General features: G+C 48.0%; 2 protein-coding genes across 2 annotated transcripts in view; one reads left to right on the top strand and one right to left on the bottom strand.

Moving 5' to 3' along the window:
• Positions 1-10143, bottom strand: part of LOC122367715 (low-density lipoprotein receptor-related protein 4-like) — a 65646-nt gene extending 55503 nt beyond the window's left edge. The window contains exons 1-5 of the mRNA XM_043341064.1: positions 10054-10143; positions 8204-8291; positions 1203-1250; positions 654-891; positions 61-176 (exon numbers count right to left, since the gene is read on the bottom strand). Coding sequence (XP_043196999.1) covers positions 61-176; positions 654-891; positions 1203-1250; positions 8204-8231 — 430 coding nt within the window. The 5' untranslated portion in view covers positions 8232-8291; positions 10054-10143. The remainder of the gene's footprint in view (positions 1-60; positions 177-653; positions 892-1202; positions 1251-8203; positions 8292-10053) is intronic.
• Positions 10144-12306: 2163 nt separating this feature from the next.
• On the top strand, positions 12307-14298 carry LOC122367714 (cuticle protein 16.5-like). The gene is made up of 2 exons (XM_043341063.1): positions 12307-12418; positions 12655-14298. The coding sequence occupies exon 2, from the start codon at positions 12682-12684 to the stop codon at positions 13357-13359; it is 678 nt and encodes a 225-aa protein (XP_043196998.1). The 5' UTR covers positions 12307-12418; positions 12655-12681; the 3' UTR covers positions 13360-14298.
• Positions 14299-26816: the final 12518 nt, after the last annotated feature.

Here is a 26816-nt window from a genome sequence, read left to right as displayed (position 1 = left end):
CAACTGTCCACCCGTTTTACACAGAGTCCGCGGACACGCTGTGTCAGTTAACGGGCTCACCTGCGCAGCCTATCTCGTCGGATCCGTCCTCACAGTCCGGGGTGCCATCACAGCGGTACAGCACGTCCAGGCAGCGGCCGTCACCCCGACACTGCACCTGGCCCGGCACACAGCGTCTGGGGAAGCAGCGAGTTAGTTTGAACTGTGAGAGGAAGGAGACGCGAGTTTGGTCGCGAGCGAGCTCTATTAGCCTGGGGATATGATAGTCTCGAGGACCGGCACTACACAGCCTAGGGTGGACAGGAACGTCGGGTAAACCAGTAGTTGCGGAACACCTTCAATTAAGGGGGGGGGGGCACTGCCGACTTTTGGTCTCATTCTTTCCATGCAACGCCCATAGGGCTAATGTTAAAATACCAAAATCAAAGGGGGGCACGGTGCCCCGGTGCCCTGCCCGTTCCGCCGCCTATGCGGGTAGCAAATTGCTACCACCTAATGCATATAATTGAGGATAGCACTGTGGCTACCCGTATCTAGATATCCATATCTAGGGTACCCAAAACACTCCATATGGGGGACTTGGGTAACCGCGTCAGAACCCAGGCATCATCTGTCCGTCTAGAGACTCAAACCTCCACCACCCGTGTGCGTACCTGCGCTGCGGTGCGGCGCATCCCATCTCGTCCGAGCCGTCCGGGCAGTCGGGCACGCCGTCACAGCGCCAGTCGAGGTGCACGCACAGCCGGTGGTCGCTGCAGGGCGTCTGGCCGGCCGGACACACCCGCGAGCCGGCCTCGCACGAGCCCTCATCGCTGCCGTCAGCGCAGTCGGCAGACTGGTCGCACAGCTTCCGCGGCGCCAGACACTGGCTGCCGCCGTCACAGGAAAAATCTGCGGCACAGCCGAGCCGCCCGGCGACGGATGAGCAGATGTTCACAGAACTGAATACAGCGCCTGTAGCCTTTTGGTGGCTAGTCAAACCGGTATGGCATTGTATCTGTATTTTGCACAGGTATGCATGCAAGTTGCAACATAACGGCATAATGTTGATTACGTCACCATATATCGCACACATGTTGACAGCAAGGAACGCGAATAGAATCAGCCATGTAATTGCCGCTAGTTTATCTTCTCACCAAAAGTACTCTTTTGACTTTCATGACTTAGTCCTTACGTTATCGAACATGCTAGAAATTGCTCACCACTTCCGGTGCACACCAGCGCCCACGCCGAGCCCCACCGAATCACACCTGAAAACACACGGAATGCTCTCGTAAGTCCTATGTGGATTAGTGATGTCAATTACGGAAAATCGGAATACCGATACCAAACCAAATAGTCCAGACATGTGCATGGATCCGAGTGATGAATCTATGATCTCAGTGGATCTCGAAGCAAAGTACAGGTTGGGATCTATGATCCCACCGGATCCGGCGTAAAAAATACATCTTGAATCTATGATCTCATATGATCTGACGATAAATTAAGAACATGGATCTATGGTCTGAGTGGATCCCACTATGCACCACATTTGAAACCATGTTTTAAAGGGTTTATATGCCAATAAGTGACACAAAACTCAGGATTATGACGTGTGATCACATAAAATCATTAAAACAGAACGTTTGTGAGTTGAAACAAGTGCTTTTTTGGGATATATGTGTTGACAAAAAATAAGTGAGGATCTATGATCTCACTGGATCTCAAGCAAAAAATGAGACTCGGATCTGTGATCCCTACGGATCTCTCGATAAATTACAGAGCTGGATCTATGATCCCGTCGGATCCGAGATCAGGATCCGTGGGATCAGATCCCAGATCCATTTTATCGGATCCATGCACATGTCTGCCAAATACCAACCAAAACCGTGGAGAAATACCGAAACCAAACCAACTTGGGAACATGAGGAAAATACCAACCTTTTACCGATTTCTTAGCCTCTTAAACATTAGCGATGGTTCATGATACCAACAAAATACCAAGCACATTAGGATTGAAATACCAAATACCGAGTTGGTATCGGTTTGGTATCGGTATACCAAAAAGTTGGTATCCGATTGACATCTCTAATGTGGATTCCCATAGAAAGTGCGATTGAAACACGGAACGTTTCAGTTAGGACTGATGAGCTGAGCATTGGGGAGTCTACCAAATCACAACTGAAGCACACCGGATGTCTCAAGAAAACATATGCATATTCCCATCGAATTAGAAATATAAAACATAGAATCACTCAGTTAGGCAGATACTGAACCACACCAAATCACACCTGAAAAATGTCTCCATAAGACTTGTAAGGATTGGGAGTCCCACGCAATCACAGCCAAAATTCATAACACGGCCACGTAAGACGTTGGCAAGACGTCGGCGTTATCATCCGCATCCGCGAAATAGCCTTATATAGAATGTTAACCCGCGCCCCACTGGGGGGGGGGCTATTTATAGCCCCCCCTCCCGTTTTTCTGCAATAACTTCCAAACCGCTTGACGGATCGACGCCAAACTTACAGTACCTTTGGCTGCATCAATTTGACACCTTGTGTCAAAATTTGAACTTCGTAGCTACCATAGGTCGGCCGGAAATGACGTCAGAGTGACGTCATGTTCGGCCGATTTCGACGCAAAACATTGAACCACGGCAATCGCTCCCAAGAGCTCAGGTTTTAAGCTAGATTCAATTTCTTTGCATGAAAGGACTCAGAATTGACCGCGCTATCAAACTGCTATCTCGAATTTTCAAAATTTTGAAAATTTCGAAAATTTTATATAATAATATTCAAAATATGTATTTTTATATTTTTTTCAAAAAGTTTTTGACTTTTCGAAAAAACCGGAATATATGTGACAGAACGCTTGATTATGACTAACTCTAGCAAGTTTTAGCTAAATATCTTCAAAAATGGCCAAGTTATACGCATTATTGCAAAAAATTCACAATTATTAATTTTTCAAATCAATTTTTCAGTACGTATTTGACATCGTACACCAATATAAATGGCACCATCGTGTTCCTGAGCTCAAACTGCATCCAATAGACACCTTTTTTGTTGAAAAGTTTTAACTTCAAAATTTGACCTTTTTTGACCTGAAAGTGACCTGACCTAAGCTAAATTCGACTCAAAATGACCTCGAATGACACAGACGACATCAAATTCGAAATCTATGGCCTAAATGGACCATAAAACATGTGTCACGTGACCGACGCATGATAAAATATTTTCGTGACCTGTGATGACCTGACCTTGACCTGAAAATCAAAGTAAAAGCTTGGTACCCTCAGGGTATCTAGAGCATCTGTTTAAGAGTGTGTGTACCAAAAATGAGCCTGATCTGACTTGTAAGACGGCGGCCAGAGCCCAAAATGTGAACAAGCCAAAATGCTAATAATTTTTACTTTGACCTGACCTGTGACGTCATCGGTGACCTCGAGGTCAATGAAATTAGGTTTCGCTCGACAGTTTTTCCGGGGCTATCAGACGCCGTTTGAATTTTGACGATCGGCCCAGTAGTTTCGGAGTTAGGAGGGGGGGCTATGAATAGCCCCCCCTCCCCCCCCCAGTAGGGCGTGTTATACACAGACCCCAGTGGGGCGCGGGTTAAGTCGGTACACTTGTCACAGAATAATAAAAGATTGAAATAATGCACGGTTAAGCACTTGCTATTTTGACAAGCTGACTATATAGGAGTTTGCAAACTTGATAAGGATATGGCCTAACAAATAACCGACTAATGACGACTCAGCACAGGTGCAGCTTCGGTACAGCTAAATATGCGCGTTTAGATATGGCCATTCGACCTTCGAAGGCTCGGCAAATATTTTACGGCTCTTTATGGGCATTTAATCATTTGAAACATTTTCACCTTCAAGCCTAAAACTTGTTCAAACTTGTTCAACTTCAAACTTGTTCAACTTGTTGCGCAAAGAGTCAACCTGAAGGCTTAATCGTTGACCTGGAGGTCAATTCAGACGACAGTTCAGTAATTTTTATGCGCTATGGTGTTTTCGGCAATGTTATGCCTCTATTTCTCCACTGGTAAAGTGACCATTCATAATAATAATAAAAAATGATTAAAGGTAGTGTGCCACCTTTGAAAGATTTCCCATTTTATTTTTCCTAGGATAAGAAGCTTCTGTTTTTACCTAATATCGCAAAAAAAAAATCAAAAATGGGCCTGGAATAGTGCCTTTTTCGCCTAAAAGTTTTTCGGTTTTAGATATGTATAACAACTGTAGTGGGCTCACCTGCAAACAGGCGTCGGGCAACAATCGCGAATGCGGCGCACTTGTGACAATAAGCAAAGGTCATTATAGTGTTACGACCATACGACGTACGGGAATGAGTTATCAGCTGTCTAATCGTAGACAACACAATGTCGAGCCTTAAACTGTAAGCCCGTATTGGTATTGTTTCTTTTATTTGGCTGTCGAACATTATTTATGGTTTGAAATATGATTTTATGTAAAATAATTGATATGAAAAAGCCGTCTTATAAGTTATGACCCCATTTCACCACACGCAAGTGGCAGAAATGACAATGATCAGCTGACGCATTTTTCTTGGCCGAAGTCAGAGCGCGCGGCCCGACGCACCACGCGTATTTGGAAATTCCGACCTCGACGAGCATCAGAAGCCACCTAACAGGCGTGTTCGAAACCGCAGGAGATGATGGTGAACGGGTTTATCGAAACTTGATTGGATGAGCATATCGGTAATAGCGATTTCAGTGTGTGCATTTATTGTTCATAGTGGTGTGAAATGTGGTTGGGGTACGACCGACAACCCGTCGGGGCGAATTTCGCACTGGGGTACTCATAATTTGAAGAATTTAAGACGTTTCCATGAGTTTTGAAGGTATGGATAAGTTCTAAAAATCCGGTTCTCCTTATCTGGGCCATAAACTCCATACGGTCCAGGAAAGCTGGCACACTACCTTTAAGCCGGAAAATCGACCTTCGATCTATGGTGATCTTCCTTTTCTTTTCGCATGCTGATACCGAAAATGGCCGAGAAAATAATTGATGCGAAGTATGATCATTAACGTGCCAATAAAATGCCACTTACTTGTTAAATATAAAAATCAAACTACAGGCATGCCAGCGACTTTAAATATTAATCTAAACAATCTCAAAGACGTCTGAACCACGCCGGCAGTTGTTTGGACCCGGGTAAACTTGGCGTTCTCGGGAGGTTCGGCCTGGCGATGAAGTTCGTATCCGTGTGACGGGAATGTGAATGAGCCCGGGCATCTCTGTGACATGTCGGAACTAAGTTCGACACGGCGCAGCGTACCGCTCTCGGAGACCCCGGAGCACCGGCGAGGGACTCCGCTGGACCGTCTGACGGCCAGGGCTGCGGAGTCGGAGTCGGAGTCGGAGTCGGTCGGAGTCGACAGTTGTGACCGGAGTCGGAGTCGGAGTCGGAGTAGATTTTAGAAACCCGAGCCGGAGTCGGAGTCGGAGTCACCGAAATTCTGTCGACTCCGCAGCCCTGCTAGGTCTGCGGAGTCGGAGTCGGGAGTTGGAGTCGGTCGGAGTCGACAATTCTGCCCGGAGTCGGAGTCGGAGTCGGAGCTGGTTTTTGAAAGCCGAAGTCGGAGTCGGAGTCGGAGTCGCCGAAAATCCATCGACTCCGCAGCCCTGCTGACGGCGGTTCGGAACACGCCGCCAAACAATGACCACACGCTTCGAGCAGTGGGACAGTGTAACCCTAATCGATAGTTTCCTTATAAACCAACGAATCTATGACGCACGTGGGAATAGTGGTAGCATGACCCAGCATGAGTAGGCAGTCCGGAAAATACATTTTCAGTAAGCTTAAATGTTGCGTAAGCCAAGCAGCCAGAGGAGACGAGGTAAAATTCAGGCAATCGAATCATTTCATCAGACGTCTCCAATGCCAACACGGAAACATCTCCTGCCATACGCCAATGCATCAACTAGTCAAACTGCGTTGTAGCTAACCACGATGATTTAGCAAGTCAAAAATGCTGCCTGCCCAACAACAACCAGACGCAAGCAGGTGGTTTTCTGAAGAGTCCGATGTAATCCGCCGATAAGCTGGGAATGTTAGAAGTCGCCCACTACCTGCGTAGATCCCGGCCCGCGGGATCGGCGCCGAACTGACACAGCATTGGACCCGGCTGCGATCCGTGCCCTCCGCACTCAGCGCGCTGGGAAAACCATTATAATATACTCATAGCTGGGTCGTTTTCCAGAACGCTGATTGATCGGTTGTTGGTGACTCATCAATACCGTTCGAAGACACAACACAGCCGGAACAGAACTGTCAGGAAGAGGAATTTATTATATTGATCAGGAATTGTTGACAATCATCTGCAATCTTCCGTTAACATCCTTGTGACGACACCGAGCCTAACTGCACCGTCCGGGCTCATGGAACAATTTAACTTTTGACCTTCGCCCGTATTGGTGTTTTGCCAGCCGCGAACGTATAAGGGGGGGGGGGATCCAACGGATCCCCCTGCCGTTTGGCCTCTGATCGAGCTTAAGCTTTGCGGAAAAAACGAGCGTGTTGTCCGTGACGAGAGGAAGCCTATGATAGCCAATTTTAAGGTCCTGGGTAGTTGGTTGACCTTCCAGGTCAGGTCAATGACCCAAAAGTCGGGAAAATCGGGACCTGTTAGAACGTCGTATTGTGTCTGCTATGGGGTTTTCCGAGGTGCTGATCACGAATATCACGCAGGTTTTTATCACAGATGATGTCTTTGTGCATTTATGCCACGTCGAGTCAGGTCAGGTCAGGTCAACCAGTAGGGGTCCTGCCGGGTATTCGTAGTACGTGTCAACCGCCTCTGACAGCTTCGTAACATGTTACGAAGACACCAAAACTACTTCGTAAATGTTCAACTCGTTGCTGAATTCGAATTCAGGTCCAAAAAAAAAAATAGCCTAGAAACATGCAAAACTCGAAAAAGTGAACAGAGGTCATCAAAGGTTAATGACCTGACCTTCAGGTGACCTTGACACCCACCCTAATGCATGGGACCAGCATCATAACACATGTTTGAACGGTTGAAACCACAAAAGACTGCAAACGCGCGGCTAATGCGAGCCGACATACGCCAAATCCAGATTCCGGCCAAACATGGTCTCGAGCAATAGATTACAGGTCAAACGTCATTTGGGTCAGGGTCATGGAATTTTCAGGGTAGGTGTAAAATTAATTAACTCGAGGATAATGAAAGCTTCGTCACGATCGGCCGCTTTTTACGCGAGTTATTTGCGAAAAAACGAGGGGAGTTATTCGACTCCCCCCCCCCCCCCCTATACAGGCGAGGGGTAATCCTCGCTGGGCCCTCTTGTTGAGGAGGGCAAGACCCCGCTTACCGCTTCAACCTCAATCGAGCTAATGATTTGCAAATAAGTGGCGAACAGTCTTTACAAACGTTTTCGGATTTGCCCATTGATTTGAAATAGTGAGCACATGTGACCGAAATACCCTAAAGCAATTCTCACGATAAAGCCGAGACATACCTGCAAGCTGATGGACTAGGGAGCATACTATTTCCTATAATATTCCGCTCCTTGCATAACATTCCCAGGCACCAGCAGAACTGTGATGTTGCAACATTTTTGGACTGAACAAAAATTCAGCTCACCTCAGCTCAGCGCACCTCAAGCCTCTAGAATCTAGATCCTAACCTTCTGGATCCTTACTTAGATTAAAGGATTTTGCACTTGTGATTAACACATACTAGTACAACATATAAGACCCGCCACCCAAGGCCTCTGCCGCGACCTGATGGCGGAGCGGACACCCACATAGTACTTGTTGAGTTTGTTGGGGGTGGCCTCAGGCACAGCTTACTGAGTGAACTTCTTGCCCTCCATCACCTGCTGAAGATTGAGGTAGGTGGAGACTGTCCCCTGCCTCCCTACCAGTTTAGCAGTGTTCTTTCTGATGTCACAACATCAAGCTGACTAGGTAGTAGGTATCTGTTTGTCTAGGGTGAGGGAGGTGAGGTGAGAGTCTGGCCCTCCCTGGCAAAAGTTCCATGATGCCATGCTTTAAGCCAGAGTGGTGTCCAAGACAGGGGTGCAGAGGGGTTTCAAATTCTGAGACACTGTGAGCCTAGCATTGAAGAGTAGCTCAGTACGAAAAGGCCGCCCACTGGCCTGTCAATCACACCACATGCAAGAAAACCAAGCTCCAGTTGATGCAACTAAGCAAAGTGTACTCACTGTAGATAAATGCTGAATACCACAGCATGGTTAAGAGAAGGGAAGGTGCCAGATGGTGTGCTGCTCCAATCCACAGCTTATGTTCAGTCTGAAAGAATACAATAAAAGTAAGATGAAAAAAATACAACAGCACAACTAGTAGCAGTACAATGCAATTACACAGGATATATGTAACATTAAACTTAAAGGAAATAGTTCACTTTTAACATGGGGGTTTTGAACTGGAATAGCAGTTCTGTAGCTTGAGCTGAGACTAGCACAAAGCAGGAGCTTTTACAGCCCAATGATCACCCTAGGCTAGGCAAAGATATTCCATTTCTCGTCTCGTCCTGAAAAATGTGCCTTGCTGAGGAATATGTGTCTTGCAGGGGTCATTTCCCTCTTTTAACCCGGCAGTTGCTGGGGTATTTCGCCACCCACCGTTTGCTGGGGGGGGGGGAGGGCTAACGCCCCCAGCCGATAACTCGAGAACCAATAGGCGCAGCGAAACGCACGAGGCGGCAAACGAAAGAACGCGACGAGACGCTTCAGATGAGTACTTAAAAGTTGAATTTTGAGGTCACAGGTCGGGTCAAGGTCAGGTAAAACACCTGAAATCGGGCTTTCAGTAGCATGGACTTCAGGACTTCGCAATGGGCGCCTCTCGTCATAAACTCTGTCAAAACGGTGCACAATCCATCATAAAAGGCCTACAAGAGTGTCAGCTCCATGTAGGGGTTAGTCAAGCATAGGTCAGGGTCAAGGTCAGGTCAACCGGGTAGGCACATATCCCTGAAAATCAAAACTGATATTTGCAGCCTGTGACACATGTTTTATAGGTAAGTTGGGACGTAGAAATGGTGACATTCATTTTATCATATGTGTACGTGTTTGGCTAAAAAAGTTCAATCTAAGAAATGCATGTATCATGGTTGTGAAGAAGTCACGAGAAATTGCCAAGATTCAGTTCAAGATTATGGAAAATGCGGAACGATAATCAATAATCAAAGATAGCCATTTGATTGATCATGGTATTGGCAGCATAATGGCGTTTACAGCATGTCTGTGTGTCTATTCTGTGATTTTATATGATTTTTTGAACATATGCCGTTTTTGGTCGAAAACTCAGAAATCATGAAGTCACTAAAATCTTGATATCTCAAAAATTTCCCAACCGATTTTTTTTAAACTTTGTCACAATAAACTTCAATCAATTCGCTACAGGTACCCAAAATTTGGCGCGCCTGCGGCGCGCCATTTTTATGCTATGGTCGAAAAGTGGGGGCCAGCAACTCGCGGGTTAAAACTAACTAGTTCTTCTTATATCAAAATATAGAAAATACAATTTTTATAACAAGGTTTAATTTTATTTGCTGGTCATTTTGAGCATAAAAAAGTCGTAAATTCATTGCAAAAAAATGAATTTCGTGAAAGTGAACTATTCCCTTTAAAATGCATTTGACCTAATTCTTGAATGTTATTGCAGTATCATTAAACCAAGAGTTTTAAGGTGGTTTATGGACTGTTACAGAGCTCAATCGAGCTATTAAGCTTATCAGGCTCTTAATTTAAATTACAGAATCGAGCATTGCCAATAGGACACTACCCTAATGACAGAAATCTTATCATAATGAATTTATTTATTCATGTTTCACATCACATATCACACAATAAGTGAAACTACTAACAAATGGTTGAAATACTAAACAATTCCAGCTTTATTTCAGGGCATAGGTGGACATAAAATGCAACAATATTGAAGTTTGATGCTTTCTGCTGCGCAGCTGCGCCACTTCTTTCAACTTAAAAAACATGCAGAATGAGACGATCTATGACATGAAGCCATAACTACGGATCAATATCAAGCTCACCTTTTACTACCGCATTCATAACGAATAAATTAAAACCTCTCAGAAATATAAATACGCGTATACTTGCGGAGCGCGCACCCCACGACCGCGCGGCGCAAAACACTCACAAAGTGGAATGCCAAGGTCGAGTATATTGACCTCGACGGCCAGTGATTTGTTTACATCCAGCAGAAGCGGTTTAGTGACGTCATCGGGTGACTGGTCGTTACGATCGTGTAGTGTAGTGCTATATGTAGATGCTGCGATTATAATCAAAATTCAAACCGCAGCACCATGATAGTTATTGCTTTTGATAAATTCATTACATTTATGGTAAAATGCATATTTGGTAACTGATAAGTGATATTGCTCAGTCTTCTCTGGACCCTGGGCATACCTACCTAGTACCTACTGCTCCAAAAGAGGAAGGAGAGCCGGGAAGGGCTGGTGCACGGTGACATAGGCATTAGGCTGGTGGAGCGCGGCCGCCTGCCGTTTCGTTCCTAAATAGCTTGCGCTTCGCATACAAAGATCTTATGTGCCATTACAAGTTACAAGACGCAGCGGCTCGCCGGCTGGTACCCGATATAAGCCATTGACCTTTGATACCAGGCTACCCTGCGTGCCGCTGGGAGTCCTGGATTTTCACGCCCTGCTGGGGGGGGGGGGTGAACACCTCTCCCTATGGCTCTAACTCGGCTTCTGAGCCATGTAGCGACACGTGGTAAAGCGGTATTCGAAAGAACGTCCAAAGTAAGGAATACCTAAGGATACTTCAGTCAATTTTTAGGTCCAGGTCAAAGGGTCACTAGAGGTCATCAAAGGTAAAATGTTCCCAATTTCAACACTTAGCGCAATACCGGCACTTAAACCGGGAACCAATAGAGCCAGCGACGCGGAAAAGCGCACTTTCGACAACCCATCTTAGGTCTAGGACCTAGGTCGTGATGATCTGAACAGAAAAGGTCATGTTGCATATCAGTCGATCGTCGATCCGTATCGTCGAGCTGAACACATCTGGCGCTTTCATCGCTCCAGCACACCTCTTTAAGTTATTAGCGAATACCTAACTGTAAGATTCCATTCGTGACCTGGATGACCTCAAGGACATAAGAAGGGGTCACGGGTGCCATTTTCCGGTTCAGTGTGTCATGAGTTGTAACTCAGTATATTTGAATGTGTTTAGAATGACGTTCGTCTGAAAGAGGCGTCTTTTATCCCCCTCTCCCCCCCCCAATGACGCTTTCCCTTCCCTCGCGCTTATAGGCGGAGGGGGGATCGAAAGGACCCTCCGTTTTTCGCGAATAGCTCGCGCTAAAAACGGCTGATCGCAACGAAACCTTTAGGACCCTCGATTTGATCAATTTTACACCTACCCTGATAATTTCATAACCCTGACCCAAATGACATTTGATCTATGACCTGTTCCTCGAGACCATGTCTGGATAGCCGAATCGCGATTCGGCGCATGTTGGCTCATATACCTATTGTCCGCGCAAGTCCAGCCTTTTGTGGTTTTAAACGCTCAGTCATGTGAAATGATATAGTTTTTGGAGCTGATTTCGATATATGGCACCCTGAACATTAACGAAGTAGTTTTGGTGCTTTCATAACATGTCAACCAATGACCTAGGACCTTAAAATTGGGTACCTAGGTACTATCGGCTTCCTCTCGTAACGGGCATTACGCTGAACGTTCGTTTTTTTTCCGCGAAGCTCTAGCTCGATCAGAGGCTAGAGGGGTCCAACGGACCCCCTTCCCCCCCCCCTCCCCACCGCATACGTTCGCGGCTGGCAAGACACCAATGCGGGCGAGGTTACCGTCTACGTTAGGCATAAAAAGTAAACGGATCCCTGAAAGAAGACCATCTCGCTTATATGCAGATGCACCTACCTATATTTTCGCACCCTATACCTACCTATGCCTAGAAAGAGCACGTCGCATGATGATTGATGGATTATTTCTATCCCCATTCCCCAGGCCGACCAACTACCTATAGCCACTTTCCGTCTACAAACTACAGTTTTCAAACATACAAGTGTTTCCGCCATCCATGTCTCGCGTCATCCGCCGAATTCGGTAGCTGGACGCGTGTCGTTATGAAATGACGTGAGCTCAGGCGTTCTCACATTTTTACCTGGAGCCGTTCACCGAAGCCGGTCGGCCGGATGACGTCACCCGTCGGCGCCGGCCAATCCCGGTCGGCCGCTGCTGGGTCGGCAGCTCCGACCGGCCGATGACGTCAGTGACGGCGGCCAGAAATCCCAGCAGCATGCCGCGTAGCGCTGCCGAATCGTCCGCGGGCTGTCCCGCTCCCGGCGCCTCTTATAAGCAGGTACCGCCGCCCGGTCGCCAGTTGCAGGCTGCACGCTGCTGAATAAACAGGTAGGACCGGTGCAACGGAGCATGGCATTACTCGGCTGCCTGTCCCCTTGAACATGAGAAACAACGTTACGACGCTCATTGAGAGCCGTCCTGGAATCAAGTTTTATCGCAATCATTTTCATCATAAGCGTCAATCAATTTCCCCTCCGGTCAGGCTGGTTTACGGTCATCTCGTCATCTTTCAAGCTTATAAAGCGTTGTCTGACCGACGTGACCGCCCGTGTCTCCGTCCGCAGGTCTCCTCTCGTCTCAACTGCGTCACAATGCGTTGTCTGCTGGTGGTAGCTGTGCTGGTGGCGGCCGTCGGAGCCGCCTCAGTCTCCCAGCGCGTCTCCGTGAGCGGCTCCTCTCGCGGCGGAGAGTCCGTCTCCGTCTCTGAGACCTCGAGCAGCATCCGCTCCGACACAGGCACCACGCTCGGCACCAGGAGCTCCTTCTCCAGTCGGCGTCGGACGCCGGCCGCCGTCGGCACCCCGGCCCAGGCGGGCGCTCCCGTGGCGCCCGCCACCGCCCAGAGGGCTGTCCCGGCCGCCTCTCCCGTGAAGCCCGCGGCCGCCGCATCTCCTGCTGTAGGCGCTGCGTCTCCTGCTGTGGGAGCTGCATCTCCTGCCGTGGGCGCTGCATCTCCTGCTGCGGGCGCTGTGCCTCCGGTTGCGGGCGCTGTGCCCTCGACTGCGGGCGCCGTGCCGGCGGCCGGCGGCACCAGCCTGCAGGCCGCCCAGTCGGCTCTCAGCGGCAGCATCCCCGTGGTGCCCTCCGTGCGCCCCCTGCGCCCTCTCAACATCCAGGTGCCGTCTCTGGGAGCGCCTGCCATCGGCACGCGCTTCAACAGCCGTCCCGGCAGCGGAGCGGGTGTGGCGCCCGCACTGGCCGGCGCCCAGGCCAGCCTGAACCAGGCGGCCGCCGAGCTGAGCGCCGTCATGAGCGCCCTCGGCGTTTAGACGCTCACCGGTTTTTGTTTTGTTGGGTTAGGCCCTTTCGGTCGACAAGACCATTGCAGAGCCGGAAGGATGATAGGAATTATGGGGAGACATTGGTCTGGGCAGGCACCCTAGTGAGTCGCCGGGGCTGAGCCCGTCCAGAGGACAGGCCACCCAGCCCCAAAGCACTCACTGCACCCGGCTACGGGGTGCGCTCCCTCAGGAGCAGCGGTGCCGCTCCAAGGGAGCAGCCCGCATGAGATAAAGTTGCCTGTCCAGCCCGGAGGGGGGTTGCGGCGTGGAGGAGAAGGATTTCAGTATCCTGAGGATAGAAGCACGGATAGGTGCCATAACCGCCGCTCACCGGTTGGCGGCGGCGGTTATGGCACGGGGACCAGGACGGTGTGGAGAAGTCTGAGTCAGCGGAGGGAGAGTCGGCACGGCAGGGAAGCTCGGCCGCTGCAGAGGGAGCGGTGACGGCCGACGCGAACGACTCATCATCAGATGAGTTTTAGTCGGAATTAAGACTGGACTTGCGGCCAGAGAGGCGTGGCTGTGGTTGGCAGCAGTAAGGGAGAACTTGAGGGATGGTATTCCGTCCTCTCGCTCAGTGCTCGGCGTGGCGAGGACGGTCCAGCACCGCAGGCTTGGAGAGGAACAAACACCTGAAGGATGCGCTGACCGGCTTAAAACGGCGTCAGTGGTGTGACGGTGGCCGAGCACTGCCAGAAAGACGGATGGAGCAGTGGTGCCTGAGCTGCTTCTACCGAATAGACCTGCCCCGGTGGCACTAAAAAGACAGAATGCTTATGTGCTTAGTGTGAGCGTCAAGGGCGGGGAGAAGAAAGCTAGAATGAGCTTTTTGTGACTGATTTGAATGTGATGTAAACCTTGTTTGTAACAAGATGATACCATCGATGTTAATTGTTGACAAACAATATACTTATGAGGACCAGTGATCAGCACAAGCTTTTTCAGATCAGTGTCAAAAAACAGTCTGACGTCCTGCGCGTATCAGTAGCAGGGGATGATCGTAAGTCGTAACTGTATGTATAACGTTACGCGAGTGGTTTCACGGAAAAGAAGGAGCCATTTAGATTGGTGTAGACCATCGCTAGCCGGTAATTACTGATTTATGGGATAACAAATGCGGCAATGACCTTTATCAAATCGTTAGTTTAAATTGTTAAAAAGTATTTTATCATAAATCATTAACTGTTAAATTATTATTCAGTTACCTAAATTAGACGCATAAATTGCCCGGCGCTTCGCTGTAGGGGAACGTTGGGCCGTTATCTATAATAAAGCAAACCGTCGAGCAATACATATATCTAATCTATTTAGCTTAACAGGTTAGGTAGTAGTTTAACGACCAATGATCTATGATGAACGACTTTATAGCGATTTTAAAATAACGATTCAAATTTCAAATGAAGGTCATCGCTGCACTTATTCATGGCTGGACTGAGAAATTTCAATAACATTCTATAAACAAGCATTACCTAGATGTCTTTTGCATTATGGATTTTTATTTTCATGCTGGCAAATTGAAATGCAAACAGATCCTAGTAACTGGAATTTGCATGTAGGTGCTTAATACGTTAATTCCATCTGGGGTCATTTTGCCAAATACCAGGAAAATGCTTGCTTGCTAATTACTCCGAAAGATAACTGGACGCTCCAGCACGATAGGAAGACCGTGAGCCTACCAGTACCTACTGCGCAGTCTCGAGTCGCCAGAAAGCTAAGCATTCTTAAGCACTGATGAAAAAACGGTCATCTGGTTTGTTCTGGCATGAACATACTATATAGGGTGTGCTTATGAATTATAATCTCCATCAAATGCTAGGCTGAGCCAAGGACACGAATAACAAGTTGTATGTATGTACAGTAGGTCTATTAAAAAAGTCCCCGGCACCAGTGGGCGCTGCCTCCGCTGAGCCGAACCTCCGTATGCCTGTCCCGTATCGCGCCGGCATCAGGTCAGGTAGGGTCAGCGGGACCGCTCGGTCCGGCCCGCGGGCGGTGGACGGGCGGCCGGTAACGCTTTCCGCCAGCCAGCTGTAGAATCCAACAAACGGGACGGCCACCGCTCAGCGCAGCGAAACCGGTGTTAAAGAATGGCAGTAGATGTTCATGGCCTGGTCACAATGATTATGAGATACTCATTGTTAGCCCGTGCCCCACAGGAATGCCTTAGACTTTCACGCCCTGTTGGAGGGGAAATGGGGATTGAGCATCAATCTTATACCTCAGCTTTGGACATTTAAGTGGCATTCGAAGTAGCGTCAAAAATAGCAAAAAGAAGAAGAAGAATACTTCTGCCCATTTTAGATCGGGTTAGAGCCAGAGGTCATGGCACCAGAGGTCATCGGTGGTAAAATTTTGCTTGGACAGGGTGCGTTGCGCGCACCGGTGCATTGGGTTTCCAATTTCCATGGAAACATCAACAGACTCGGAAGCTCGCAACGCTAGCGTGGAGCCGAATTCATATCAACCGCCGCAACAATGCAGCAGCGCAGCGCAGCGTGCTGCAACGCGGGGCCGTGAAACACCGCCCAGGGCTATCCATGTGTCAGGGCAATCCAACCCACGTGATGGGCTCGGCCCCAGCGGAGCATGAGGTCCAGGACTCCCGCCCGGGCCCCCTGTCTCCCCCTAATTCCTGTCATCCTTCCCACTCTGAAATCGACCGAGCCTAACCTAATACAACAATCATCTCGTTTACCGCTGTCTGAATAATATTGTCAGATTTAATTAAGGTGAACGGCTTAGCACGTAAATAACAGCAACTGCCACCATCGGTATTATGAGAAAACCAATTGCTTTTCCACAAACACTTAAAAGTTTTTAGCTTAAAACTTGCTTGAAATTAATTTTACCAGCCTCGTGTTCCTCTTATCAAAACGCTTCGAATGAATCAAAAGTTGATCTTTAAAGGTCATTTGAAAAATTTGGCCTATTGTTCGAAGACATGACCTGACCAGAAATTGTCATGATGCATAGCAGGATATTAGATCCGTATCGTGGAACTTTACAAACATTTCAGATGATTTCATAACTTAAGCATGTCTATCAAAAATAATTACGGAGCGAGCGTAGCGAGCGTAGTCTTTCCTTAGATTAACGGAAATTTCTGAGTATGAGCGGCCGGCCGTGGTCACGCTTTTGCGAGGCTTATATCTCAGCAACCACTTGACCGATTTACACGCGGTAATTTTTGTAGGGTAGCTTCATTCCTTCTACCAAGTATTGGACTATTCCTGATGCATGTGGGTGACCCCCTATGCACGTGCCACCATAGGCGGCGGAACGGGGGGGGCACCGGGGCACCGTGCCCCCCCCTTGAATTCTGCAAGGGGGGCACCAATAGCAAGGTGCCCCCCCTTAAATTTGATGTATTAGTACCAGGGGCGGATTCGGGAAAACTCTAAGGGGAGGTTCATGAATCGAAGTGGTGCCCCTACCTATGCCCAAAATTAAAACCTCAACGGATTTCGGCCACTTAATTTTGGTGGTGCCCTATTTTCAGTTTTTTTTTTCTTTATTTTTGGTTAGTCATGTGATGACTGGTGCCCCTGCTAAGCCGCTGGTGCCCCTGGAAAGACTGTGGTACCTACCTACCCTGCCCCCTGACAAGCTTACGGTGGGCCCTGACATGACTTAGGTGCCCATGGGCCCTGACAGGCCCGTGGTGCCCCTGACAGGCCTGTGGTGTCCTTGCTAGGCCTGTGGTGTCCCTGGGCCTTGGCAGGTTTGTGGTGCCCCTGTTAGAACGCAGGTGCCCTTGACAGGTTTGTGGTGCCTCTGACAATCCTAAATTGCCAACGACAGGCTTGTGGTGCCCTTGACAGGCCCATGGTGCCCTTGCGAAGCCGGTGGTTCCCCTGCGAAGCCGATAGTGTCCCTGACAGGCCTCTGGTGCCCCTGGCAGGTCTGTGGTGCCCCTGGAAGACCTGTAGTGCTTTTGCTAGGCCGATGGTGCTCCTGGCAGGCCTGTGGTGCCACTGACAGGCCCGTGGTGCCCCTGCTAGGCCTTTGGCACCCCTGGCGGGCCTGTGGTGCTCCTGGCAGGCATGTGGTGACCCCAGGCCCTAAGTCATGACCCATGTGACCTCCACCCTGGGATTCGCCACTGATTAGTACTGCGATGGCTTCTTGGGAATTATACATGTAGGATAAATGGAATTTATCAAACGACAATAAGGAAGAGACAAACACATAGGTACTTGAGGATCAGCTTAAAGTTAACCACACATACGGGCAGGGGTGTAATTTTCCTAAAATGATTGTGGGTGCCCAGCTGTAGGGGCACCCGGCGCCAGGCCGTTTTGGGGCGCGATATTCTTTATGTGGGAGCCTAAATTAACACCGAATTTGATAACATTGCTAGCCGAATGGCGCTTCAAGTGACGTGTCTGACTAAGCAAATACACGCTTAAAAGTGGAAACTGACCGGAAGGACGTAAAAAATATGTAGAGAGGCGCCATCCAGTAGGAGGGGCACCAAATGTGGAGGCGCCAGACGGTTACGACTTACGAGGGCGCCGTGAGACGATGAAAAGGGCGCCATTCTCCTAGGAGGGCGCCGAGTGATTGAAAACGCTATGTGGTCCAGGGGCGCTAAGAGGCCAGAAGGGCGCCGCACAGTCAGTAGTGCTACGTTGGTGGGGACGTGGGGGCGCCAGATGGTTACGAGGGCGCCTTGAGATCATGAAAAGGGCGCCATTCTCGTAAAAGGGTGCCGAGTGATTGAAAACGCTATATGTGGTTCAGGGGCGCTGAGAGCCCAGAAGGGCGCCGAATAGTCGAGGGATGCACGGTGAACAGAGACCTAAGGACGCGAGACGGTCAGGAGGGCGCCGTTAGACCATGAGAATGGCGCGGTGCTGTCAAAAGTGCGCCATTCTCCCAGAAGGGCGCCGAGTGATTAAAAACGCTATCCATGAACGCGAGACGGTCAGGAGGAGGCCGTTAGAGCATGCGAAGGGCACCGTGCTCTCGAAAGGACGGTTGCAGCCTTGTAAAAGACTTGTGGGTGCTTTTTCATCATTGTGGGGGCATAATTCAGGATTGTGGGTGGCTGCATATGCCCCCACAAAGAGATATAAAATTAGGTACACCCCTGCATACGGGGGTGAACTGCCATTTTCGTTTAGTAAAAAAAAAAAATAATAAAAAATCATCGTGTCAGGGCTGTGACGAAAAATAAGTGGCCTAAATCCGATGAGAAAACAGGATTTGGGGGTACCCTAGGTTTGGCTCCTTGAGCCATGGTGCCCCCCCCTTGTCTCAAATCGTTCCGCCGCCTATGCGTGCCACGTGCAAAACGAAGAGGTGTCCGTTTTGTAATTGTTGCAATATCTCGGTAACTACTTGGCCGATTGCGCTGAAAGTTGGCATGTAGGTAGGCACCCACTAGGCACTGCATATACATGTGCCAGAGTTGGGGTGCTGCTGCACGTGCGCTCGTGCAGGGGTCGTTTCCAGATCTCGGGAACGGCTGGACCGATTGCGCTCAAATTTGGTACACGGTTAGGGACCGGTTAGTAGGGTGCCGTGCACAAGTCAGTTGGGACCCATTTTGCACGTGCGCACGTGCAGGGTGCCGCTTCCAGATCTCGAGAACGGCTGGGCCGATTGTGCCCAAATTTGGCACATCGCTAGAGACCAGTTAGTAGGGTGCCGTGCACAAGTCAGTTGGAGGTACCCCCTCGCAATTTCGCACGTGCAAGGCCCACCCTCTCGCTCGCTCCGTTAGTCGCCCCAAAAGGCGTTATACTGGTTATTACATGGCTCATATGTAAGCTGGGTGTGTGATCATGCTTACGAGTATGTTGAACGCAACTGATATTGTTCTGTTGGCCACAATTTCTATATTTAATTTATCCTCCCAGATTTCATATTTTTATTCATGACACATTGACGATGTGGAGAAAAAAACGATTGAGATACATTCAGTATGAGGAAGGGTCAAGGGTGCTAGATTCCTTCCGTCCTCGCTATCCTCAGGAAAAAACAATCCGCATCGCCCCTAGTCTTCATGCTTCCCTCTCTGGACTGGAGGTCACCCCACCAGCCAACCTGTAGTTGATGTCGGATCCATTCCAGGACACATAATCCTCTTCGGGTGACCGTTTGGGAGACGGCTGGACTGTCCCGACAGGGCAATCGTCCCACGGGAACAGTCTCGCCTCCGCAGATCACTGTGGCTGTCTCGCACAACCCAATAATTTTTACACCAGAGCATAGTTATGTCACAGTTCAATTTTCTCCCATTGACTTGAGCGATCTCAAAATTGACCCGGCCTTTCTGTCAACAATGTCAAACTTGCAAAGTAAACGTTTCAAATGCATATAGTGTTGCCCATTGAAATCGCTGAAAGTTCTAAAGCGATCGGTTAGTCGGTGTATTTAGATATGATGAGCACAGGAACTTTCCTTGAGGTAAGGTCACTTGACGTGACATGGTGTTATGACCTTGAATTGAAAGACTTGGGCGGGAAATGGGTCATTTGAAATCTTAAAATGCTAGATTTTAACAATAATTGCAAACACTATCCCGGCCAAATAGCGAGTGAGAAGGGAGCGATCCCCCAACCCCATGTTTAACTCCTATGATTGAGCTAGCTGCTAGAGCCTCGCGGAAAAAAACGAGCGTTGGCTTCGTTACGTGACGCAGCGACTGGTACCCGATTTTAAAATATCAGTGACCTCTTAGGGCAGGTCAAGGGTCCCAAGGCATTCGATCGGTTTTTGGTAAATAACTTCGCAAAAATGGTCGCATTATCGTCATTTCGATACAATCGTGTTTTCTGTTCTCAGACGCGTCGATTTATACGCTTTTTTGTTTAGGTGAAAGCAATTTAGGATGTTTACCTGAGGTCAATGTCATGTTAGGGCAACACAGGTCACGAAGCTGTTGAAAGGAGGATATGTTGCATAAAAGTCCATTGATGGCTGTCCCGACTGGCTAGCTCATTTTGATCGGGAGTTATTGACGAAGCACTCCTATCACCCTAGTCCTAGTGACGTCATAAATGACGTCACGCAAGGTGAACAATGCAAAAGTGAAGCATTAAACCTTGCCAAGAATGTATGAAGTCACGATTTGAAGTGCTTGAGGCATAATTTTAGATCATTTCCGACGCCAAATTAACAGTTTCCATATTTCCCCATTATGCTTATATGACACTAAGTGCATTGCGGATTTGCATCATTTTATAACCGACAACCGTGCAGAGATTTACTTAAAGGGACCCTCCCACCTTAACATTAGATTTGAGTTGAGATAGCCAAAATGGGGTCCCTGGCTCACAATTACCGGTTTCGGCACTTACAACATCGAGAAATGCCTTAAATCGGAAATATTGAATTTCAAAATTGCAGCATTTTGATTCAGAGGGGCTAATGCATAGGAATACCCCTCTGAATGTGTGACGTCAGCGCAGATATCTAACGATTTTTAAATGTTTGACTAAAACGTTTTGTAGCACGCGGTGGTATATGCTGCTTAGCGCGCAACAAATGCCGCACTTTCAAAAAAAGTCACTAGGAACAGCGGAGATTCCAAAAAGTAAACAAAAGTAAAAGTCTAATATCTTGAAAACCGGTGAATATTTTTCGATGAAATTTGGTAGATATTCGTTTTTGCTCTTTCTGAACCGAGCGACATCACTTTCATGCCAATTCATTAACTTTTTTGAAGGTGGGAGGGTCTCTTTAAGACGCCATGAAAACGTGGTTGATGTCAAATGATCCGGCTTGAATTAAATGCAAGGCGTATGAAATGTCAGCCTTCTATCATCAGTGTGCTTTGAGCAACCGCAAAAAATACATGGTGGCGGCATTCGCCCCTTCTTCTCGGCAGGCGAGGGTTAAACCTCGCTTCGAATTATTGCAGATAATGATGCGACCGAAAACAAAGCATTTATCTGTGTCTAGAACGGCCGCTGACTTGTTGGACAAGATCTCCAATCTTGATTTGCTAGATGGGAATAAAATACTCGGTATGTGATACATATATACCCCTCGATTTGCCCTCGCGCTAACTCTATTTTAATTATCACTGTCGCTTTTTATCCGAGATGATGTCGCCGCTAAACGGGTTGTTTTGTTTGCTTGCGTTGAATGGTCATTACTCATTACGGATTATTGAAGGATTATGATAAAATAGGAATGGGGCGAGGGAGGATATGCACTGCGTCTGCAGGTGTTTAATTTAGATCACAAAGGCATCATTTCCGGCATAGTGCAGAGTCGCTATCTTCCCCCTCCTCTGCACTGCGGCATCTCTGCGCCCCACACACGGCGTCCTCACTCCTCACTCCACGGCCGGCCGCCGCCAACTGACCCACTCGCCGGGCGCCGCGACCTGACCTGTGTCGCTGCCGCGGCCTGCGCAATAGAGTCGGGGCTGGAATCCGGGGGTTCGGCCGGCCGGCCGCCTCTGGAGCGGGGGACTTTTTTAGTAGACCTACTGTACACTAGTAATGCGAATTAACTAAGACGGGTTCCAGACTCAAGTCTAGGCAAGGCTGCCGGACCTTGTCGCATATTTTGATTTTCTGTATACGGGGATGCGACTTCCTCGCCCTTTCGCCCCTAATTAGGGCTGGAGCTTCGCAAGAGGCTCGTAGACAGTTGGCACGTCCACAGAGGCGCTATCATTGGTGCACTATTTCAACAAAGCTCAAAATTGTTGTCCTCTGAGGTTTGGTCGGTGATCAACCGATAAGGTTTGACTGTTGATAAATAACTCCGGCAAGGACTATTGCAAAGCAGCGCTTGAAGATTGTGTTTGCCGTCTCCATTCACGTTGAATGATAGTTTGGTACCTACACCAGTCGTTTTTTATTTGATAACTCAACTTGTGGAGTTTTTTTTATCAAAACCCTCTAATGACATTATTGACAGCCACTTGACATTAATGAAATACTGATTAATTTAACGTTACCTATATGACTGTGATCGAAGGTGAATGAACATCTTAAAGGTAGTGTGCCACCTTTGAAAGATTTCCCATTTTATTTTTCCTAGGATAAGAAGCTTCTGTTTTTACATAATATCGCAAAAAAAAAATCAAAAATGGGCCTGGAATAGTGCCTTTTTCGCCTAAAAGTTTTTCGGTTTTTAGATATGTATAACAACTGTAGTGGGCTCACCTGCAAACAGGCGTCGGGCAACAATCGCGAATGCGGCGCACTTGTGACAATAAGCAAAGGTCATTATAGTGTTACGACCATACGACGTACGGGAATGAGTTATCAGCTGTCTAATCGTAGACAACACAATGTCGGGCCTTAAACTGTAAGCCCGTATTGGTATTGTTTCTTTTATTTGGCTGTCGAACATTATTTATGGTTTGAAATATGATTGTATGTAAAATAATTGATATGAAAAAGCCGTCTTATAAGTTATGACCCCATTTCACCACACGCAAGTGGCAGAAATGACAATGATCAGCTGACGCATTTTTCTTGGCCGAAGTCAGAGCGCGCGGCCCGACGCACCACGCGTATTTGGAAATTCCGACCTCGACGAGCATCAGAAGCCACCTAACAGGCGTGTTCGAAACCACAGGAGATGATGATGAACGGGTTTATCGAAACTTGATTGGATGAGCATATCGGTAATAGCGATTTCAGTGTGTGCATTTATTGTTCATAGTGGTGTGAAATGTGGTTGGGGTACGACCGACAACCCGTCGGGGCGAATTTCGCACTGGGGTACTCAAAATTTGAAGAATTTAAGACGTTTCCATGAGTTTTGAAGGTATGGATAAGTTCTAAAAATCCGGTTCTCCTTATCTGGGCCATTAACTTCATACGGTCCAAGAAAGCTGGCACACTACCTTTAATGCATTTTATCTTATATGCCCTCTAATGAGTAAATTCGATCGCGACTTTATATTTTGATTTCCCCTTTCGGATCACCGATCGACGCCTCTATAAACTTATTTTATCAAGCCGAGTTAAAAATTCAGAAGGTTTTTGGCATTTTAGTCCAATACTCTCATTGAACGTTCGCGCACGTGAAACTCGATCATAGCTTCGGTGTCACCGATGAATGACGCCTCAATTCACCGACGGTGAGTTGAGCCGGTAACTACCAACTCAATGCAATCTGTCCAATAAAATATGTCGCATAATGTTTCTTGCGCACTGAAAAAAATCGGGGAACCCCATTTCTTACAATCTGACACCACATACTCCAAAATACTCCTAAATTAGGCTCCGTTTTCATGATTTTAGGATGTCATGGGTGTTGTGACACCCGACACGGGAGCCCCATTACCTTTTGACGCCGCAAAAATGTACATGACCCCCTTGGGAGAGGTTCGGCTAGCGAACTCCCCAAAAATTGCAGGCCAAAAAATTGGAGTGTCGCTGAGACACCCCCGTTGAAACCCCTCTGGGGTGTCATTATCCTGGAGTGACACCCCGTGTTTTCAGCTTCAAATCCTACCGATAGATGGCGCAAACTAAAGTTGGTAAAATCGGGACCTGTTTTTCACGAATGGCTGGTGCATGTTTGGAGCTAAGGCAAAAGCGTGCATAGCGTAGAGTGGCCAACCATATCATGATGATATCTAGACTGGTTACCGTGTCATACGTTGGTCGTGCACACTACAGGGCGCCGCAAGGCCGCGAACGGAAAGAGTAACTCCTCACCCGGTTATAAATATGCTCTGAGATTCTCGTTCCGAAGGACATTTAATCCTCGCCGGGAGTTTTTCGGAAGTATAGGGGAGTGAAACTTCTCTGAGAGATTCCCTGCCGAAGGCGCGCGGTTCCCCGCGTGGGGGTCAGGAACAATATGGGGAGTTATATCAGAAAAATAGGGGAGTTGAGCTGCTATATTTTACACCCTAATTTGGGAGTTTGACACCCTGTCGGGTGCTTAGGGACCAAAAAGGGGTGCTCGGCTGATATTTGAGGGGTGTCACCTGCAGTCTAACGGAACCCCATGTGGGCCGGCGCTGACCCCCCCTTTAGCGGCTGCGACTCCCCACTATGCGTCGAAACCCTCCTGGGGTGTACGCCAAACACCCCATTTATAATAGCTCAGCGACTCCCCTCAAAACACCCCACTCGGGTGTTATTTTTGACATGACCGTCAATACCCCGTACAGGGTGTCATTTTTTCTTTCAGTGCGAGGTGAGATTGATACGCCTAACGCCATTGTAGGTTGAAGGGCGACATTCAGTGACTGCTGCATTCCCACGTCCTCTCCGAAATGAGCTTGGGCAAGTAATCATGCTCGCTGGCCACATCAGCTTTATCCAAACAGGGAACCGGTAACGGCGATCACACTTGATGTCATTTCCCCATTGTGGCGTCCGTTTAACCTTGAGACCGGCTCACGGCAGCGTCCGGCCCGGCGCGCCGGACAGGTCTCGTGATTAGGCGGGCCCGATTAGGCCCTGCTTCTTATTAGTACCGGTTGCCGGGAGGCTAGCCGGCACCGGCCGACGATATGACGTCTGCATGGCATACCGCGAGACCCCCGCTCACCCCGCCGAGGCACCGACCTCGAGTTGTGTGATCGAAGCGCCGACAGCAGCCCCGACGGACCGGCACCAGCACTGCAGCCGGTCAGTCGGCTCTGGAACCCGCTCGCAGCGCAAAAATACGCCAAACTCGTCAGTCGCAGTCTGCTAAGCCGTCTTAGCAAGAGATTCGGCGAACTTGCAGATAACAGATTAGAACAAGAATGCAAAACCAGTAATCACTGCTGCGCGGACGTTGTTTGATGAAATATTCCTATTATGCCTACGTGTGTATAACCTTCCAGGCGGTGGGGGGGGGACATTTTTTTGCCCCCCCCCCCCTTTAGTTTTTTCAATATATCTCGAGAACCGCTGCGCCGATCGTCACCAAACGTTCATTACCCTCCCGGGAGTAGCTAGCGCACATGGTGACCAAAATTTTTTTCCAAAGGCTATGATAGGTTGGCCGCTAATGACGTCAGAGTGACGTCATTTTTGCCATTTTCGACCCAAAAAAGGTTTCGCGGGAAGAGCTGTCAGGCCTACAGCTTTAGAGATACAGAAAAATGTTTCAGACGTAAAAGGTGTGAAATCAAAAGGGCTACAAAACTGCTATTCCGGTTTTCGAATTTTTTGGATTTTGACCCCAAAAATAAAAAAAAATAGATTTTTTGATTATAATAGCCAAAAAATCCAAAAAGTTTTTTGAATTTCGAAAAAACGGAGCATATGTGATAGTCCCTACCGCCTTCTATCTAAATACCAAATTTGAGATCATACCTCTTTTTTGGCCAAGTTATAGCGAAGAAACTTCAAAATTGATGACGTCAAATTTTCAAACTCAATTTTTAGCAATTCTAGACCTCGTAGCGCAAAACAAAGACCACCATTAGACTCCCCGTGACAAGCTGCATCGAATCGATACTCATTTTATGCAAAAATATCAACTTTGAAATTTGACCTTTTTTGACCTGACCTTGACCTGACCTCCACCAGAAAGTGACCTAAACCGTACCTGATGGTCTTATAACCAACACCATTGAGTTGGAAATGAAAAAAATGGCCATAAAACATGCATCGCATAACCTTACTGTGGACGTCAAACCGCGTGGGACGCGACTTTTTCGCAATAACTTTTGAATACGTTGCCTCTCAAGAACGAAACTTCGGCAATGGACGTTTCAGACCCCGGCCTAATTTTTATTACTAAGGTTTTTCAATGTCCGATCAATATTTAGGGCACTTCCCGTTCACTCGTAATGCTAAGTGAAATATCAGCCCGGATGGCGGCTATCGTCAGGCTGCTCGCGAAGCCCCGCCTACTAACTACGAATTCCCTGCCATCTACCGTTCAGACACGACTGCCATCTGTCGGTCGATCCTCACTCAGAACCGGTTCTGCATGCTGTGTGCGCGTCTCAGATGGGCGGACATCTCGAAACCGAGATTGTTCAGTATGGCCTTTTACCAGTTTTTTTTTTTTTAATACGAGAAAAAAGCCGAGATTGTTCAGTATGGCCCTTTACCAAATTAACTATACGAATTATTGACTTAGCAGCAGGGATGCAGAGCCTTGAACATTTGAGTCAGCTCCAGCTCCGGCTCCGGCTCCGAGTAAAATGGCAATACGGCTCCGGCTCCGGCTCCCACCCAGGGCAAAATATGACGGCTCCGGCGGATCCGGCTCCCCTCCGGCTATGCGTACCGGTGCATTACGGAAACATTTAAGTTGGGGCATATTGGGGCTTGGCAGGATAACACGAAGTGTACCTACTAACGTTCCTGGCGGTTTGATATCTACAAGAACCTAAAATCAAAATTTTGATTAAAAAAAATTAACTTGACTGTGTAAATATATTATATTATTACGTATCTCATTTACGTAATTACGTTGACAAACTTATTAGATAATAATTTAATTATTTCCTGTTATTCATCGTTACCTCAAACGTAATTATTTTCTGTTACCTCAAACTTAAAATTAAG

The sequence above is a fragment of the Amphibalanus amphitrite genome, unplaced genomic scaffold, assembly GCF_019059575.1.
Source record: "Amphibalanus amphitrite isolate SeventyFive unplaced genomic scaffold, NRLGWU_Aamphi_draft 000891F_arrow, whole genome shotgun sequence".
NCBI classification, from domain to species: Eukaryota; Metazoa; Arthropoda; class Thecostraca; order Balanomorpha; family Balanidae; genus Amphibalanus; species Amphibalanus amphitrite.
Note: the sequence above shows the minus strand (reverse complement) of the source record. Positions and strands in the feature narration are given on the sequence as shown.